The sequence below is a fragment of the Apis laboriosa genome, unplaced genomic scaffold, assembly GCF_014066325.1.
Source record: "Apis laboriosa isolate Shangri-la unplaced genomic scaffold, ASM1406632v1 scaffold4_cov146, whole genome shotgun sequence".
In the NCBI taxonomy this organism is placed as follows: Eukaryota; Metazoa; Arthropoda; class Insecta; order Hymenoptera; family Apidae; genus Apis; species Apis laboriosa.
In genome coordinates, this window is record NW_025223501.1 from 2,686,296 (window position 1) to 2,705,179 (window position 18,884).

An 18,884-nucleotide genomic window follows, 5' to 3' on the forward strand; every position below is an offset into this window, starting at 1 on the left:
TATTTCTTTTGCTTCGTGGAAAATGCAATAAAAATGGACCACAGTATTTCTATAAATGTCTTCACGTAAAAAATATATTTTTTCAACGACGATTCGCGATATAAATGACTAACTTATCTAGATTTTAAAAATGTACATATACAATATTATCTTGATTATCATTAATTATATAATACAATATATACGTGTTTTATATTTAACCGTGTACGTGTATATGTGCATGCATTTATCCATATGTATATATATATACACACCTTTAACTAATTAAATTGATATAATCTTTTTTTAGAAATTTGCCCTATATAGTTATACTTTTCCGAGTTCTCTGCTGAAAACAGTCTTAAGAATAATATTTTAAGCGTTACATTTGTAACATTCCCTTAAAAAGTAATTTGCAGAAATACTGGAAAGTATATTTATGCACATTGCATAGGCAGTGCGTTGTCATATATAGCACTTTCAATTCAGTCATTCAGGACAAAAATCTTGAATTCCACAAACATTATTTTTGTGCGAAAGATTTTTTATCCTTTTGTTACGAAAACAATGTTCCATTTTATTTCCAACAAATATTACATGAAGAAATACTGCCTGTAAAAATAAAAGTGTAATAAAGTATGTAAGTATTTTTTGTAGTACTTTTTTGATACACTATAATAATTTGAAACAATATTCAGACAAGAAGTTGAATTAAAAATAAAAATAAAATAATTACTTATATATTCAAATATTATAGTATTGTTGCAACTTAAATACGATAAAATAAACTGAAGTAAATAAACTTACATATTATCGGTTGTACGAACGACTGCTTCTAATGGATCTCTATCAGAGTTTGCGTCTGGAGCTGCAGTTACTGTATATTCTAAAGTTTGTCCTCCTGCATGCGGTAGGATACTTTCAGGGTTATCATCTGGAGGTACAATTTCTACAACCCCCGTTGGTTCTACTTCAAGTTTTAGATCACGAACCAGATCTTGAATGGTCTTCGCTTGTGAACCTTTATCTTCTTCAATATTTTTTCCTGTTATGACTCTATTCATAGGTCTTTCAGTTCTTCCTCTAGAGTGAGTATGCATGTGCCTTTTCATATCACTTCTCACTCTGAACGGTTTTCCACACACTGCACACTGATGTGGTTTCTCTCCCGTATGTATACGACGATGGTTTTGTAAGTAACTACTTGCCCTGAACGTTTTGTTACAATATTCGCAACGATAATTCTTTTCGCCGGTATGAATTCTTCTATGAACAATCAGCGAGTATTTCCGCGCAAAATCTTTGCCACAATATTCACATTGATACTGTTTCTGTTCTGAATGGATACTTGTCGAGTGGTATTTCAGATCTCCCCATTGTCGGAAATGTCTACCGCATTCCTCACATTTGTACGGTTTATCCCCACTATGAAGTCGTTTGTGAACCTAAGTTTTGGACAATTGAACTATGTAATTTTAAAAATATGTTAAAAACAAAAATTGGATCGAAAATCTTTTACCTTTAACGCACTAGCAGCAAAGAAACTTTTTCCACAAACTTCACATTGATGCGGCCGTTCACCACTATGAGATCGCATATGATACACTAAGCTATTTTTATGATGAAACGACCGATCACATTGGGGACATGATAATTCGTCATCTGTGAAAATGAATTAATTTTATTGAAGTATAATTAATAAAAAAAAATCTTTAAATATACTTACTTGTCTTTCTAGTTTTCAGAATCTTTTTTTTCTTTGTTGTTTGTGGAATGTCAGTCTTATCTTTATCATGAATGCCTTGATCATTAACAGTTGACGGTTTTACATGGTCCCTGTGTACATGACTTGTAACATCAGTAATTGTCCATAATGGTGAGTCATTGTTCAATGGAGATTCTGTTTCATCATCTATATGAGCACCTGTCTCTTCCACTAAAAATAAATAAAATAATATTAGTTAATATTTGTATATGATATAGGAATAAAATGATGAAAATAAATAAAAGACTGTTTCGAATAAATAAAGTATAATTATAAATTACGAATTCGAATATTCAAGTTTGACTAGTTTTTTTATATTTTTTCTTATTTTTATGTTAATATAATAATTATTATACTTACCAACACCTCTAATGCCCTCCATAAGATCTTCAGGCTCACTGAATTCTTCAATTACTGTATTTTCGAGATTCTGAACAGATTCTGTCACAGATATCGTGATATTCGTATTAGTTGCTTGTGCTATTCTTGTTTCTTGTTTCACAGGCTCATAATGTACCTTTAAATGCTCAAAAAATTTTAATTGACTACTAAATCTAGAACTACACAGTTCACATTTGAATACATGAGCCTGCATATCACCGGAAGAATCTGCATTCATGCCATCCGCGTTTATTCTATTGCCATCTTTTCTTGCTGAATTTCTTTTGGTCTGTTGTTTTAATTTACGAGGAATCCTTTTTTTGTGGGGCAAAGATCTTTTTGGTCCGGAACTAGGTGCCGCATCTTCGCTACTTTCAGCTGACATATCAACATCACATTCACTTTTTACATTTATATATTCCTGTTTTACATTATGCGTTATACGTTTAAATGGTGGTTGTAATGTTGGATACACAGGAGGAGCATTTGGTTCTGGGACAGTTTGAATAGAATATGTGTTTACAGGTGTTAAAGTCTCTAAATGAGAAACATCTGGTAAAGTTGGATCTTCATGTTGGGCTTGACTATGAAGCTGTTGCTGTTTCTGTTGTTGCTGTAATTGAACAGCAACTAAAGCTGCTGCTAGTCTTCGATCTTCCTATTGCAAAAATACAAGTCAGGTTTTAATATATGATTATTATTATATTGATAGTAAATAAATTACCTCTGTTAATTCATGTTGTAACAAATCTTCTGCTTCATAATATTGAGTTGCTGTACCATAATCTGTACCAACACCAGCATTAATCATATCAACTACCATCCCTTCAGAGATTAATTCTCCGTTAAGAGTTAAAAGAGGAACACTTTTGCTTAGAGATTCTCCATCAGCCCTTTGAATAGTAATATATTGTGCTCCTTCCATTCCCTCCAGCAGCACTGCTTGTGCTTCTTCTGTTGTGACTTCCATGTTTATCTACTTTAGCTGCTGATGGAATGAAAAAATTTCTTCTACAATTATTTTTTTGCCATCTGTAAAAGCTAGCTTTTAGTGACTGTAAAAAAAAGAATAAATTTTTAAATAATAATATAAATAATAATAATAATAGTAATTATATGTAAATAAATTGTTTCTTTAATAAGAAATTATTTCTAATAATATATACGATATAATATATAATAATTTTTATAGAAATAATATATTTACAAAAGATCAACAAAATGAATAAATAAATTCTATGTCGTAAAACAGTTTCATTAAAAAAAATATAATAATATCGAATTAATATAATTAAATAAATTTTAACGTATCTATTGATCTATTTGAAAAATGTAAATCGAGCAAATTTAAATTTCGCGCGCTTATGCATTACAGAAATGACAGCGGAATCAAGGTCACTACACCCGGAGCTCTCGGAAAATTTTACTCAGATTTTGATTTGCGTTTTAACCGAAAAATTAGCCTCCTTTAACTTCTCTGTACCAACCTTCACAAGTCTGCGCAGATTTTTCGTCTCCTTCTTGGAAAACTTGACCGACATAAACAAAGCAAAATATTGAAACACTGTAGGACAAAATGTGACAACAGTGCTTGGGTCTTGACGCCATTAGAACGGATGTACCCTTCCCCAGCTGCCTACATGAATCTTTCACCAATACCAATATTATCTATCAAAAAACACTAACAATTTTTCTTATTCTAATGTATCTTACCTGATAATTTCAATTTATCATTCTCATCAGTAATCATTTTTTTTATTATTTATATGAATGTAATAAATGAATTTTATATAATAGTTCTGACTTTATAACCTAAAATCAAATAAATAGGTTCATTTCAAATCTAAATATCATCTGTCAGAAATTCTTTATTTTCGGAGATTGAGTTTAATTGCCATTCAACAAATAAAACTCAAAAAAAGTCGAAATTATATCAATCGTTTATGCAATCGATCACTATAAAAAAAGTGTATTGTTTTGAATATAATTTCGTTTGATAAAGCTTGTAATCAACATAGTATAAATTGAATAATAATTTAATAATTAATCATTGAAATCATGAGAATATCGTATTCTTTTGAAGGAATCTTTGTATTCATGAAAATAATTAATTTAAATTTAGAAAATGTATTTTTTTTTAACAGTTTTACAGATCGAAAATTGGTCTTAGTGCATTTATAAGATTCTAATCAATGTAAAAGAATTGAAATTGATATATACGCGGTTTCTGAATCGCGTAATATAAAGGGTTAAAAGGCGGTTTCCCTCCTTCCTACTGTCATCATCAGCTGACTTGTCGGTTTATCGTTGATTCATCGTGTCTAATAAGGTTGTTATTACTTTATTAACATTGTGCTACGCCATTTGTCATGTTTATATGATTGTTTAATAGATTATTATAAGATTATAATCATGTAAAATAATGAAATCTTTTGATTTTTTTTTAATTTTCGATATAAACGTCAAATTTTTAAGTGCTTAAATAATACGTTAATTTATTCTCTCTATCAAGGGTCACTAGTTAGGTTTATCATAACCTAATTTACATTCTGATATGAACCGAAAAAATAGTGTTATATTATGTAAAATTATTTGTTGTTTGTGGTTTTCCAGAGGTTCCTGTGAACTGACTGGACAAATTATGTGACATTCTCTTAAATTTCTGAAAAGTGATGGCTTCTATTTGTCGCCGCTGGAGATTATGGATTTTACCAGTTCTAACTTGTCTCTACGCACTTCTTATTATAATTTTAGTACCAATTCTATTGGCAAATTCCATTAAAAATGGTTTTAAAAAGCAGGATCAAGGAGCACTTGTGGGTGGTGCTTTTGTGCTGCTTGCTTTACCCATTGCTTTCTATGAAATTGTGCAACACATGATATATTATACACAGCCTAGACTGCAAAAATATATTATAAGGTATGTTGATATCATTTACCTTTAAAATTATTGTTGATGTGTTATATTATTGTTTTTGATATTTAATATTAGATATTGTTTGTATTTTTAAAATTGTCAATTTTAAAGATTAATTTTAAATAAACAAAATCGTTATAAACAATAATAAAATGATTCATTAAAATTTATTTGCAGTAAAAATATTAAAAAGATATTTAAAATATTTTGGAATTAGGAATGAATGGAATTCATTTTAAAAAAAACCTTAATTGCATCATAATTTTCTGATAATAATTTAGTATATATTTAATAGTATAGATAATTAATTATAAATATTAATTATTATAAATTCTTTACTAATCTACTATCATAATAATATAATATCATACTACTGTCAAAATAAATTATATATTCTATGTGAAATATAGAATACTTATATATTTATTATATATATTATAAAAATATAATAAAAATATATATTATAAAAATATAAAAATTTTATTATATATATTTATTAAAATATGTAATAGATACTGTTTAGTATATAAAATTTTTTTAATTTTATTATTTTTGAATATTAAATAAAACATTTGTTTATATTGTTAAATATTTGCATTAATTATTAATTTTTATTAAATTTTTCGTACTCATACAAATAATGTATATTTACGAATTTATATAAATTTGCATATTGATTATTATTGTATTATATATATGTATCAATATATATGTAAAGATATTCTTTCAATTTCTAGTTTTTTATAAATTTTTAAGATTAAAGAATCATTGATTGTAATATTGATTGACCTTCGACAAATTAAAGGTCAAGAAATATTGATATAAATAGAGACAGCATTTACTTCTTATTCAAGCTATAAATTTTTTATTTCAAAAAGTTGTTAAAAAATTAACTAAATCTTATATTAGAATTACTTCTTAATGTTAAAATAATATCGAATAATACCCAATATATAATATTGAATATAATGAATAATATTTAATAGATATACTATTTATTAAATTTATTCGATGGTGTCAATGAACTTTCCATTGAAAAAAAAAATTATAATTACATGCATATTTAATTACAATATTACACAGTTTAAATCAATCAAAGAAATATGATACGATTATAGCATAACGATAAAACGAATCAAAGTTCACATATGCATTTAAGAACTTTAATTTTAATATGTATTAAATATTTTATGAAGATTTTATTTTATTTTATTGAATATTTATTAAAAATTGAATTTTTTCCTTAATTAATTTATATCACTTCTTAAAATCTTTTAAATATCCTTTTTTTGTATATTCTTTTTATATTAATATTAATACTTTTTATATTCTCAAAAATAATATCTATAATTTTTAAATATTAATCAATCAAATCTTTTTCTTTATCAGTTCAAATAATTATTTCATGTTTTTTATATTGATATCGATTTAATCGTCATACATCGAATATTTTAGTTATTTTATTATGTAATTCTTAAATTTAAAACTAATCAATTTTTTTTTATTTCAGAATATTATGGATGGTACCAATTTATGCAGTGAATGCTGTAGGTATACATCTCCATTCTTGTCTAAATTGTCTATTAAGTACTTCATTTGTTTTAAATTGAAATACTTTTGAAATTTATGCAGTGGCTTGGACTGGTTTATCCAGAAGGCAGTATATATGTTGACAGTTTGAGGGAGTGTTATGAGGCATATGTAATATACAATTTTATGATGTATTTATTGGCCTACTTGGATGCTGATCGTCAGCTAGAACACAGACTTGAAATCTCTCCTCAAGTTCATCACATGTTCCCCCTGTGTTGTTTACCTGATTGGGAAATGGGCAGGGAATTTGTACATATGTGCAAGCACGGAATATTACAATATACTGCAGTTAGACCTATAACAACTTTGATATCTTTGTATGTATCGTACACATCGTAAGATATCTTACGATGGGTAATACTCCTTGTTGGAAATATTTAATATTTTTGATTAAAATTTTTTAAGTGAAAAAAAAATTAGTAAAAAAAAAATGAGCGAAATTTTCTTTTCTTAAAAAATTCAAAGTTTTGTTTTAGATTAGTTAAGAGATCAAATTGAAAAATCTTTAAGTTCATGTACATTCAATCGGTAGATAACAATTTTAATTTTTATTTTTTCGAAAACATTTAAATAAAAGAATTTTATTTTACTTTTTAATTTACTTTTATTTATTGAATAATATTTCTACTCAATTATATACTACTCATTCTGGGATATCCAAATATTCGTTCTTACATTATAAATATACATTATAAGGAATAAAAATATTTTTACGTAAAAAAAATATATATTCTAATATAGTATATAGTATGTATTTAATTTTAAATATCTAATAATTATAATTTTATATATTCAAAATGTATTGCAATTATAAAGTTGTTCATAGTTATTTTTTTCTTTTTAGTATTTGTGAATTAAATGGAGTATATGGTGAAGGTGAATTTAGAACAGACGTAGCTTTTCCATATATGATTGCTTTAAATAATTTATCGCAATTTGTTGCCATGTATTGTTTGGTACTATTTTATCGTGCCAATGCGGAAGCTTTAAAACCAATGAAACCAATCGGGAAATTTTTGTGTATCAAAGCAGTCGTTTTCTTCTCTTTCTTGTAAGTTTCATTATTTAAAAATTATATTATATAATTATATATAATAAAATATATAAAATATAATAATATATAAATAAAATAAAATATAAATAAATTAAAAAAATATATATAATTCGATTTTCAGTCAAGGTGTAATTATTGCATTACTGGTATATTTCAATGTGATATCAAGTATTTTTAATACGAACGATATAAAAGACATTAGAAATATATCGTCGAAATTGCAAGATTTTTTAATCTGTATCGAAATGTTTATGGCTGCAGTGGCTCACCATTACAGCTTTTCATACAAACCTTTTGTAAATTTAGCACAGGGTCAAGCATGGTGGGACGCATTCAGGTAAATCAAATATTTTATTACTTCTCTTCCATATTTTTTACAATTTTTAATAAGTTTATTCTTTCATTATTTCGAGTGATTATAATTATTTGTCGCTAAAAAATTTAATTAATTTATAAAAATTCTAATATTTTCAGAAATAAAAATTTATTATTTTTTGATTGTATCTATAAAAAAATATACTTTACGTGTTCAGGGCTATGTGGGATGTTTCCGACGTTCACAATGATATAAAAGAACACTTGGGAGTAGTAGGATCCTCGTTAAGTCGTAGAATACGTGGTCGAAGCGCTTATCAACAGGCCTGGGGAAGTGCAACGGAACGCACTTCTCTACTTCCAGAAGCTTCGGTGACCACAGCTAGAAGTGCACCTGCATGTTCTTTTTCTGGTTATAATACAGCAGAGATGGAACAAAATGATGGCACTATTGACCTAATCCCAGATGTGCAGGATACAAGTAACGCGGTGAAGACATAAGACAATTTTTTTTTTTTTACAGAAAAGAATCAAGGGCACACTTTAAGATTGCTCCGTACTGCTAGTATTATATTTAACCCTGTTATATGGATTGTTTTTTACTAAATAGTATTTTTTTATCTAATTTTTTTAAGCTTTTAAGAAAAATATAAAATAATCGTTAATGTATACATATGTATTATTTTTCGCTTCAATTTTATGTGCTGAGCTTTCTTAAAGTATTAAAAAGTTTCTTTTTTAATTGAAGTGAAAGTAAAATTGGAATATAAAAATTCCAAAATCGTAACAAAATTAAGAAAAAAAGAAGAAAAAGAAAAGAAGAATTTAATTTTACAAATGAGCATTTCCCCCTTTTACTATACAAGTTTCTCATTATTCTAATTATTGGACAATATGCTCATTTTTTCTCATATATAACAAGTCAATGTCATAAAATATAAAAATATAAAATATTAAAAGATTTGATACATGATGATGTTGCAATGCGAAAGATGGAAATATAGTTTATTTCGTCCATTTACGAAAACGCTTTTTCCTCTTTGATTTGCAGCCAATTGCGCGTTACCAATGATGTATTACCAAATAATTGTACATATATATATATATATATATATACATACATATAATGTTTATACTTAGAACAATATATCGGTACAGTCCTTATTTATAAACGTGTTACGCTATTTATTGCTGGTTTATCGACCCCAATAAGTGTATCACGGAGTTAGGCATTATTCAATTTTGACCCTGCAATATAAATACTATTCTATAATGTATTTCAATCATAAAAATAAGTATAAAATTGAGTTATAATTTTATTAATCATTTAGTACGATAAATGGAGCATTAGACTCCAATAATGGAATGCCGTTTGTTAGAAAGTTTTAATGTAAGAAGTACAAATGATAAAAAACCTGTGATACAACATTGATTTCGTAAAATTATATAAAATTATATTATTCTTGAGAAACATAAATAATAGAAATCTATCATCACTTACAATGAAGTTATTGGGGAATGCGATGTTCCATTTTAGTATTCCAGGGTTAATCATTATAATCATTCGTACTTATTGGATATTCGTGCTTATTGGATAGAATCCTGCCTAACTCTGAATGAGTGTACCGTAAATAATGAGGAGAGAAACATTCCTGCCAAATGTATGTATATTTAATTTTATATCGACTGCGATGGCTGAAAAATATAATATGGTAGCTCATGTTTTTTGATGAAGTGAAGTACTCAAATACATATGATATTAATATGCAATTGATGACAGGCAGAAATGAAAAATATAAATTTATTGAAATTGTATCGTTGATGCGTTTGCATAATTAAAAACAACATAATTAATAATCATCGTAAAAGATGATTAATAAAACGATAATTTAATTTCGAAATTTTTTCCTAATAATAAAAGAATTTTATAAGTGTTTTCATAATATAATCTTGTGAATTTTCGTGAAAAAATTCAGCATAAAGAAGCGTCACGAACTTGAACATTTTGTCAGACGTTCAGACCAGAGAATAAGATATATTTTATCTCGAATTTAATATTCTAGATTTTTAAAAAGAATCAATTTAGAATGACGCAAAGTAGTTTTCCGATTGACCTAGCAATTTACATCGTCAATTAAAAAAGAAAATAATATTTTTAATATGTTTCTACCATGTTATTTATAACTTTGTGATATATTTGAAATCATTATAATCTCTATTATTATTAATTAACGAAAAATAGAGATAAATCTCGACGTGAAATACATTGTACTCATGAGAACAAAAATTAGGCATAAAACATGTATTTTAATAATCTCTAGTTACTTTTGTACAAATGCATATTTTCAATTCTATAAGTACTTAAAAAATTATTCTATTGAATATTTTAATGGTCTTTTTCAGAGAACTAAATAAAAAAAACTACTCAAAATCAATATTATAAAAAAGATATATATATTAAAAAAATTGTTTTATCATTAAATATTTTCGGTTATCGATATTAATTTAAGCAAAATCTTATATCTTAAAAATGAAAAAAAATAATATATATATATATTGTGATTACTTTTACTTAAAATAATGTTTGTGGACACCAAAAATTTAGTTTTAATTTCTTTATTTCGTTCTTTATCTATCCATACAAAACGTATGTTCGTTTCATTCGTTCTGTATGCAGAAATGAAATATATATACAAAATGCAATGAAAATTATTTTTCTATAATCATATTAAGAATATCTACACTCCATGTGTCATGTATATCCCATTCAATATTCTGAAGCAATAATTTTTAAATTTTCTCGTGTTGTTCATTTCGATTAATTAATAGCAACTATTAACAATATTTTGCATTTGTGTTTGGACAAAAATATTTGTGAACAAAATTTAGTGAACGAAATAAAAATATAGTGTAAATCACGATCATGTAATCGGCTATAATTTTCATAATAATAATCGAACTATAATTTCATGTATCAAATCACATCTTTTAAATATATAACAGTTCCATATCTCATAAAATCTGACTAGTAGTCTTCTACATTGTCGCTTAATTAACGAAAAAATAAATTAATATCTAAGCATTCACGCATTACAGCCACCAGGGCTTATTATCACTTATTACATACCACAGTAGCATGAGTTTAAATTTCTAGATTATAAATTTCTTCATTTTTCTTTATTTAATGCTTGAATGAATTCTTCTAATTTTTCTTGAATTTGTCTGACACGTTCTAAAGTGAAAGAAATAGAATCAAATTAATATTATTATTTAATACAAATATGAAATCTAATATAATTATATTATGACATATATATATTTTTAATGAACTTACTTAATTCCTCAGCTAATGTGACACGTCTACCAGTCAATAATTTTTGTTTTATTTCGCTATCTTGACTGTAATCTTCTAATACCTCCTTTATTTCTTTATCTAATCTACGAGCTTCTCGATTCATAATTTGTTGTCGAAGTGCATTAGCTGTAACCTTAAGCATTTGTTGAATTCTCCAAAATAAAACAACATCATTGCATTCCATCTAAAAAGAAATAACAATTTTAAAAAATGAAAATGATTATTTAATAAATTTATTTAATTAAAGAAATTTAAAAATTTTTCTATCATTGTATTATTATGCATACTTACTTCACTTTCATGTCCAGTATGATAAAGATAATATCCCTTTTTACAATCATATGCTCTAGCTAAACTTTGTTGCAAGAAAAATCTTCTGTACACCGGATGCCATGTTTCTCGAATAAATTCATTATCGATTTCCAAACCATTTCGTTGCACATTTTTTCTAATGGTTGTGAGTTCATCTTGAGTGAGGGTAGGAGTATGTTTCTGTATAAAAGTATATAAATTGTTTTTTTTTTTATTATTATTATTTAAAATAACTTATATCTTCTTACTTACTTTATCTGCATAGAGAATTTTATCTAATTCATTCTTCACTGCTACGCGTTTCTGTTGTTCTTCACTTTGATTTTGCCAGTACAGCCATCGTTCCTTGCGACCTGGACCTAGCATATCTCGTAAAATTTGTTCTGTAGCTTGCAATTTCTCTTTAACCGAAGTTTCTAGAAAACGGACTGCTTGATCCCAATCACGTTTATCATTTACACTTCTATCCTCTAAAGTATTTAGTTGAATAACTCGTAACATTTCAGATGCCTAATAAAAAATTTTTCATATGCAATCAAATAGAAAGAAAAAGAAGATAAATATTTGAAGAACTGAAAATAGATATGTAAGTCTAGAAAATAAAACTAAATTATAATTTCATATTATTTTAAATTAATTGTTATAAATTATTTCAAATTAAAATTAATCTAATATCGAAGAATACAAAAATGTATGAAGAAAACTATTTTTTTTTAAATATTAATTTTTAAATATAAATTTCTCAAAATAATTTTCATTATAATTATGTCAACTATTTATTTAATGAACTCACTTTTTCTTCCCAAAAATGTCGTCTCATAGCTTCACTGACTACTGCATTTTTTAAATTATCGAAAATATCATCATGATCAGGACTGAGTTTTGCTTGGTTCATAAAATGTTGAAATTCCTGTTGTAAACATTCCCAACCGCTTTCGACACTTCGAGCTGGCAATTGTTGTTCAGCCCATTGACGAAGTTTTATATCAACGGTAGTATTAAATGTGCCTATATAATAAAGAAAAATAATTATAATAGTAATTATAATAGTAATTATAATAGTAATTACTCATAAGGTAAAAATTATATAAAATTATTGTGAAATATACTTGGACTTCCGCTTTGAGCCGCGGGTAGATAGATGTTTTCAAATACGTGCATGCTAACTTTGTCCCAAATTCTGACCATTAGCACTTCTTCCCAGTGTCTAGGCGAAACTTGAGACAGATTTACAATTTCATCCAAGATTTCTCCTCTTGCTTTTTCAAAAAGTTCATCTCTATCCAATTCTCTTAATCTATGTAATAATAAAGTAATAATATAATATTTAAAATACGAAATTCCATTAAACTGAATGGTTGTTCACCTTGGGAAATTATTTTTCCATTCCGTTTCAAGATTAAATCTGGTAGCTTTAAATGCATCTGCTTGTTGTTCTACAGTTTCACGAACCATCTTCCAAAAACATTCTGCAACTGCAAGACTCAAATTTCTCGTCGTAACTTGACCAGACATTACTAAACCATCTCTGATAAAAATCATAAAAATTTATATTATTTTTGAAAGTGATTAATTCAATTATATTATTGAAAGGTAATATAACATAACACATTCGATAAAATAGAGCTTAAAAAAATAATGAATTCACAAATTAAAAAAAGTGAATTATTTGAAAATTATTATACAATTTTAATTCTTAGCAAATCAAGTTATTAATAATGATTAATATTTTTTATCATGACTGTTCTTGAAAAACGTTCATCACTTTTTTGTTATATTTATATGAAAATATCGTGATGTGATTCATCCTAATCACTAAGAATTATCTAATGTTATCAGAATTATTCATAAAATTAAAAAATAAAATTATATGTAAATATATAAATCTAATATAATTATTTATTCATGCTAAATTACGTACTTGAAAAGTTTAGAATTTCTGAAGAATTTTTCTTCGTAATCTTTGATTGTTTGTATAGTATCATCTTGTCTACCTCGACCAGTAACAACAGCAAAATAACCTAATGCTTTCATAGGAAATAACTTGCCAGATAATATTTTGCGAACACGTTCAGGATTGGCTAAATTTTCTTCTGCTAAATCTACCTATCAATATTAAAGTATTATCAATTATATGTCATATTAATATTCTATTATTTTAAATTTAATCGAATTTTTCTCTATACCTTAGTTAAAACAAAAATAGTTCGTTTGCCACTAGGATCCATTTGAGCAACAAGATCTGTTACATTACTCCTTTCAGCATCCACAGAACCATCTTGGATACAAAGAATAATGGCATTAGGATTGCTCATATATTGTTGAGTCATCTGTCGAATAGCCTCACGTGTATCTTCTGCCATGTCAACTGTAACTGTCTATAATACAAATTTTATAAACTTCTTAAAAAATTATATCAAAATAAGTGAAATAGTAAAATTTTTTGAAATACAAAATAATGGCTTACGCTAATTATACCAGGCAGATCAACAAGGACCATGCGTTGAAGACCTGGTCCTTTTACTGTCATTGAAATTACATCCTGGCTAACAGTTTTACCGTTTTTAACACTATTTTTCATACGTAATTCTACTTCACGTCTTAATTCAGCTAATTCTGACTCTTTTGTCAAATCAAATTCTCTTGAACTATCTTTAAATTGAGCTATATGATATGGACCTTCACTTAAAGTGACTTTGACAGGTGCTCTTGTCATCATTTCACCACCTCCTCTGTAATAAGACTATAATAATTAAGAAATTTCAATAAAATTTGATTTTTTTTAATATATTTTCAGTACCTGGGAAATATTCTTGCTTGGGCAATCATTTCTAACACAGATGTTTTACCAGAACTTTGGTCACCAACTACTACCACTCTTGGTAAATGATCAGCTGTTGAATAGGCACTATCATAATCACTGAGTTCATCTAGGACATCACTATACATATCAATTAAAGATTTCTAAAAAAAAAAAAAATATTAATATTAATATACATAAATAATTTTAAAAGCATTTATTTTATAACTTTATGATTTAAATACCTTTATTTTCTTGTTGCTCATTTTTTGATTGCCACGTAGAAGCATTTGCTTTCGAAGTTCTTTATTTTCTCTCTCTAATCGTTCTAATTCACGTTGATATTTAGATTGTATTTGCATTACTTCTTCTTGCATAGCACTCAATCGTTCTTGTGATTTTTCTTTGAAAAGAATTGAAAATATGTTCAAATATAAATTTTAGAAATGAAGAGAAAGGGAATTATAATACACTAACATGTACATACGAGCTTTCTTACGTTCCTCTTCGATAGTATCATCGGCTAATGGTCGTGCAAATGCTACAGTATTATTCACCACTTGCTGCTTTGTTTCTGTTTAGAAATATCTTAAATAAATATTTTAATAGGATATATAAAAACTATTTGCAATAAAGTAACGACGATACTTTGCTCGTGTAATAATTATTTAAATATAAGATATATTATAACATTGAATATTAAATTTATGATATTTATATTTAAGATTGTAACATTATAATATAATATAAATATATAAATATTAAAATATTGTTTAAAAAATTAAAAATTGGCAAAATGTTGAAATACATTATAATTTAAATGAAATTAAATATTAATAATCTGTTATAACAAAATTAATTATTTATTTGATTTATAGAGCATTAATGAAAAGCAAAAATGAATAATTCTAATTCTAAGAAAAAAAAAAAAATGAAAAAATAAGGTCTGTTCCATTCAGTATTTATATTTATATTTTTAGTTATTTCCATGAAATATATTTTGTGAAATTTTAAGATTATTATAATAGAGCTCCACTTATTAGAAAATATTTTTATAAATAAAAAATTATTCAAAAATTTAAATACATATTTCACAAAATAAAAACAAAAATATATATATTTGAATAAAAATATATAATAATATATTGCAATACTAAATTTATAGAATATCATTATATTGCAAAAAATGGAATAATATAAATTTATGAGAAAAAAGATTATAAATGAAAAAATTCATGAAACATTAAGTAAAAAATGGATAAACATGTAAAAATGTAAAGTAAATATATAATAATAATTTTCAAATTATATTTTCTTCAATTAAACGAATTCAATATTTAATTTAATACTTTATTAATTTTATTAATATCATATTACATGCATAATTTATTAGTTTTATACTAAATATTATTTAATATATTATTTGTAATATATATGTATGATAAGTATATATAAATACTATATATGAATTACTATATTGCTTCTGAATATATGAATATTTATATAAAAAATATAAATTTATATAAAAAAATCTCATTTTAGATCTTCTCTTGATATATTCAAATAAATGGAATTCTATTCTACAGAATATGAGGATTGTCCGAAATTGATTTATAAAAAAAAAAAAAAAATGCTGAATGGACAGACGATAAAATGCGAAAAATCCCGAACATTTTACACACCTGAATAAAGTTGATATACTATTGATGAGATTGCGTCAAATATACCTGAACAGAACAGACCATAATAATATATTTCTAATTGAATACACATATATACATAGAAAACATTCAGCCAAGCAATGGAAAGGAACGAAATGATTTCATATTCTAAGCTATTGCAAATAAAAAATATAAAAAAAAATAAAACTTCATTCATTCATAAAATTACTAAGTTAAATATTTTCAAAGATTAAATTAAAATTTTTCAATTTATTTATTACATACAATAATTATTACATATACAAATCTAATAATAATCAAATTTCTATACTTCGATATTTTCGATTAGAAGGAATTTATTTTAAGGCATTCGTAATAGTAGAATAGAATAACAATTAATTATAATGTGTATACTTATATAACTAAAAATTGCATGATAAAAAAAATAATAGATAAAAGAAATCATAATATTTTTATTTCTGGTAAAAAATGAGTTTTATATTGTTGAAAAATGCTTATCATTTATATCCATACGATATTAAAATTATCAGTAATAGAGATATTAAAAATGATTAAAGTTATATATCACATTCTGTATATAATCAATTTTTATAACGAAATACGATAAAATGAAAAAAACGGAATGACAAATCGAAAATATAATTATAAATAATTATATCAAAATAAATGATTATCATTTCAAAAAGCTGGGCAAGAAAACGTCAGGCAAATTATAAAATAACAAGAAATGGAAAAATGCTTATATCTTAAAAATTAGGATTTTCTTGGATATGACAATATGGGGGAAAAAAAAAACCTGCATTCAACTCACGATTAGAGGAAATATCCAGACCTGCTTGAGTTTGGTTAACTTCAGCTGCCTTGATAGCATCATCCAGTCTTTGATTAAACCATTCTTTGTATTCCCTATATTTAGCTTCCCCAAGTTGTTTTATACGTGGATCTGTTTACGTTTGTCCATTTTTTTATGCCTCTAATCTTTTTTGCCTCACGTTTCCATGTATTTAATATATTCTTATTAATTTTTATACTTACCGAATTCTATTTTTTCTGGGAAAATGTTTTTAACAACCATAAGAGATTCGCGAATATCTTTCCATTTTTGTTCATTAGGAAATATATCATCTAACCAGCTCATGTCTGGCATAACTTCCTTCCATTGTTCGTATTTCTTTAATAAAAAATATTTATATACTTAGTATATATTTATATAGATAAGTAAATTATTAAAATATTTCTGATATTGTTTTAAATACCTTTTGCAAAGTTACTCCACTACCAACTGCTCCACCCAATAAAAGATATCGAACTTTCAGTGCTCCTTTTAAAATTCTTCCAATAAACATTGCATATGCACGATTGGGATTTCCAAAATAACGTATATGTGGTGATGCTAATAATGGTCGACAAGTTTTATTCATTCTACCCGATGTTAAATTTTTTGTATTAAATAGAGGTACAGGATATCGTGATGTCTTTGAAATCAGCACAATCCTGTCTCTGTAGAAAAAAATATTTAATAATTAATATTCATAATTTATTTAACTTTATTCTTTTTATTATTATTCTTTTTTTTAAAAACATCCGAAAAGAAAAAAAAATTGAATAGAAGTTAAATAAAATATTTTATTAAAAAATAAAATAGCGAATAAAAAAAAATTATAACATATTCTATTTTTTTACAGTTAATTAGATTTTAAATTAAATGTTAAAACATAACCTAAAAGTTACAAAACGTATCGTTTAAATATATATAAAATTTAATGCAAATTTATTTTAAATTACAACAATTTTAATTTCTTAAAAAATTAAAAATTTTTTTTTTTAAAAATTCAACAGTCTTACCCTATTTTGCCGCAAAGAATTTGTTTCATTTTGTATGATACTCAGTACGAACAGTACGTTAAGAAAAACAATTACTAAAATATATATATTTTTTAAGATATATGTATATCATATATCAAATTTATGTTGTAAAAATTCTAAAATTCAGAAAAAAGAAATGATGCTGTTAATAATACATGCTTTTGTATACTTCAATCTATTCTAATAATGTATGCAGACATTGCAAAAAGGGAGACACTGTTTTGGCAAAGCACATGCGTGAAAATATATATGTGCGTTAACTCTTTTTCTTTTACCAATAGTATAGATTTAGTTACAAAATTCTACCAATCAAATAATCGAAACAACAATAAAAGATGCAAAATAATTAAAAATAATTAAAACAATTAAAATAGTTAAGTTTATATATATATATATATATATATATTATATGAAAATTGTAAGTTATATTTCTGATACACGTTAAAAAGATTTTTTGTCCTCATTAGAATAAAATTTATCTACATGCATAAAAGTCACGGACATGAATGTCTTGGATTCGAGCCCGCGCTTTTTTGGGATTTAAATTTAGAATTTAAAATCGACCAATAGGATAGATTATTTTCTCTTAAAATTCTTTTTAAATGTCATAAAAAATAATTAAATTTATATAAATTATATTAAATAGCAATATCTTCATTTGAAATTTATTTAAGTTTTAATGAGCAATAATTTAATATGAGGTTATGTAATTTTTGTTATTTTGAAAATGTTAAATTATAAAATATTATATATTAGCAGAAGAGTTTTATTAACTTTTTGTCACTATTTTTAATTATGCATTATAATTTTAAAATATCCTATGCAAAATATAAATAATATAAAAATTCTATTTTCCATTTGTATA

General features: G+C 25.3%; 3 protein-coding genes across 10 annotated transcripts; 1 reads left to right on the forward strand and 2 right to left on the reverse strand.

Annotated features, from left to right (window-relative positions):
• Positions 1-46: 46 nt before the first annotated feature.
• On the reverse strand, positions 47-3,666 carry LOC122717061 (zinc finger protein 879-like). The gene is given in 7 exon segments (XM_043940763.1): positions 47-591; positions 787-1,424; positions 1,499-1,641; positions 1,706-1,915; positions 2,105-2,783; positions 2,850-3,180; positions 3,599-3,666. Coding segments are annotated over 7 exon segments (2,088 nt in total). The 3' UTR covers positions 47-572.
• Positions 3,667-4,545: 879 nt separating this feature from the next.
• LOC122717060 (transmembrane protein 184C) lies at positions 4,546-8,514 on the forward strand. The gene is made up of 6 exons (XM_043940762.1): positions 4,546-5,045; positions 6,553-6,589; positions 6,675-6,952; positions 7,480-7,686; positions 7,811-8,026; positions 8,223-8,514. Exons 1-6 carry the CDS (start codon positions 4,798-4,800, stop codon positions 8,503-8,505), a joined length of 1,269 nt encoding a protein of 422 aa, XP_043796697.1. The 5' UTR covers positions 4,546-4,797; the 3' UTR covers positions 8,506-8,514.
• Positions 8,515-9,518: 1,004 nt separating this feature from the next.
• Positions 9,519-18,220, reverse strand: LOC122717059 (dynamin-like 120 kDa protein, mitochondrial). 8 transcript variants are annotated; one of them, XM_043940754.1, is made up of 19 exons: positions 17,999-18,220; positions 17,410-17,653; positions 17,189-17,324; positions 16,965-17,096; positions 16,154-16,198; positions 14,959-15,045; positions 14,717-14,874; positions 14,472-14,635; positions 14,139-14,403; positions 13,858-14,049; positions 13,593-13,777; positions 13,038-13,199; positions 12,781-12,968; positions 12,465-12,679; positions 11,924-12,181; positions 11,651-11,851; positions 11,339-11,543; positions 11,132-11,236; positions 9,519-9,656 (listed from the first exon to the last, which is right to left on the reverse strand). In XM_043940754.1, exons 1-18 carry the CDS (start codon positions 18,025-18,027, stop codon positions 11,172-11,174), a joined length of 2,931 nt encoding a protein of 976 aa, XP_043796689.1. In that variant the 5' UTR covers positions 18,028-18,220; the 3' UTR covers positions 9,519-9,656; positions 11,132-11,171. The 8 variants fall into 8 exon arrangements, with proteins under 8 accessions (XP_043796689.1, XP_043796692.1, XP_043796688.1 ...); XM_043940757.1 differs by having other exon boundaries at positions 9,564-9,699; positions 16,986-17,096; XM_043940753.1 differs by having other exon boundaries at positions 9,564-9,699.
• Positions 18,221-18,884: the final 664 nt, after the last annotated feature.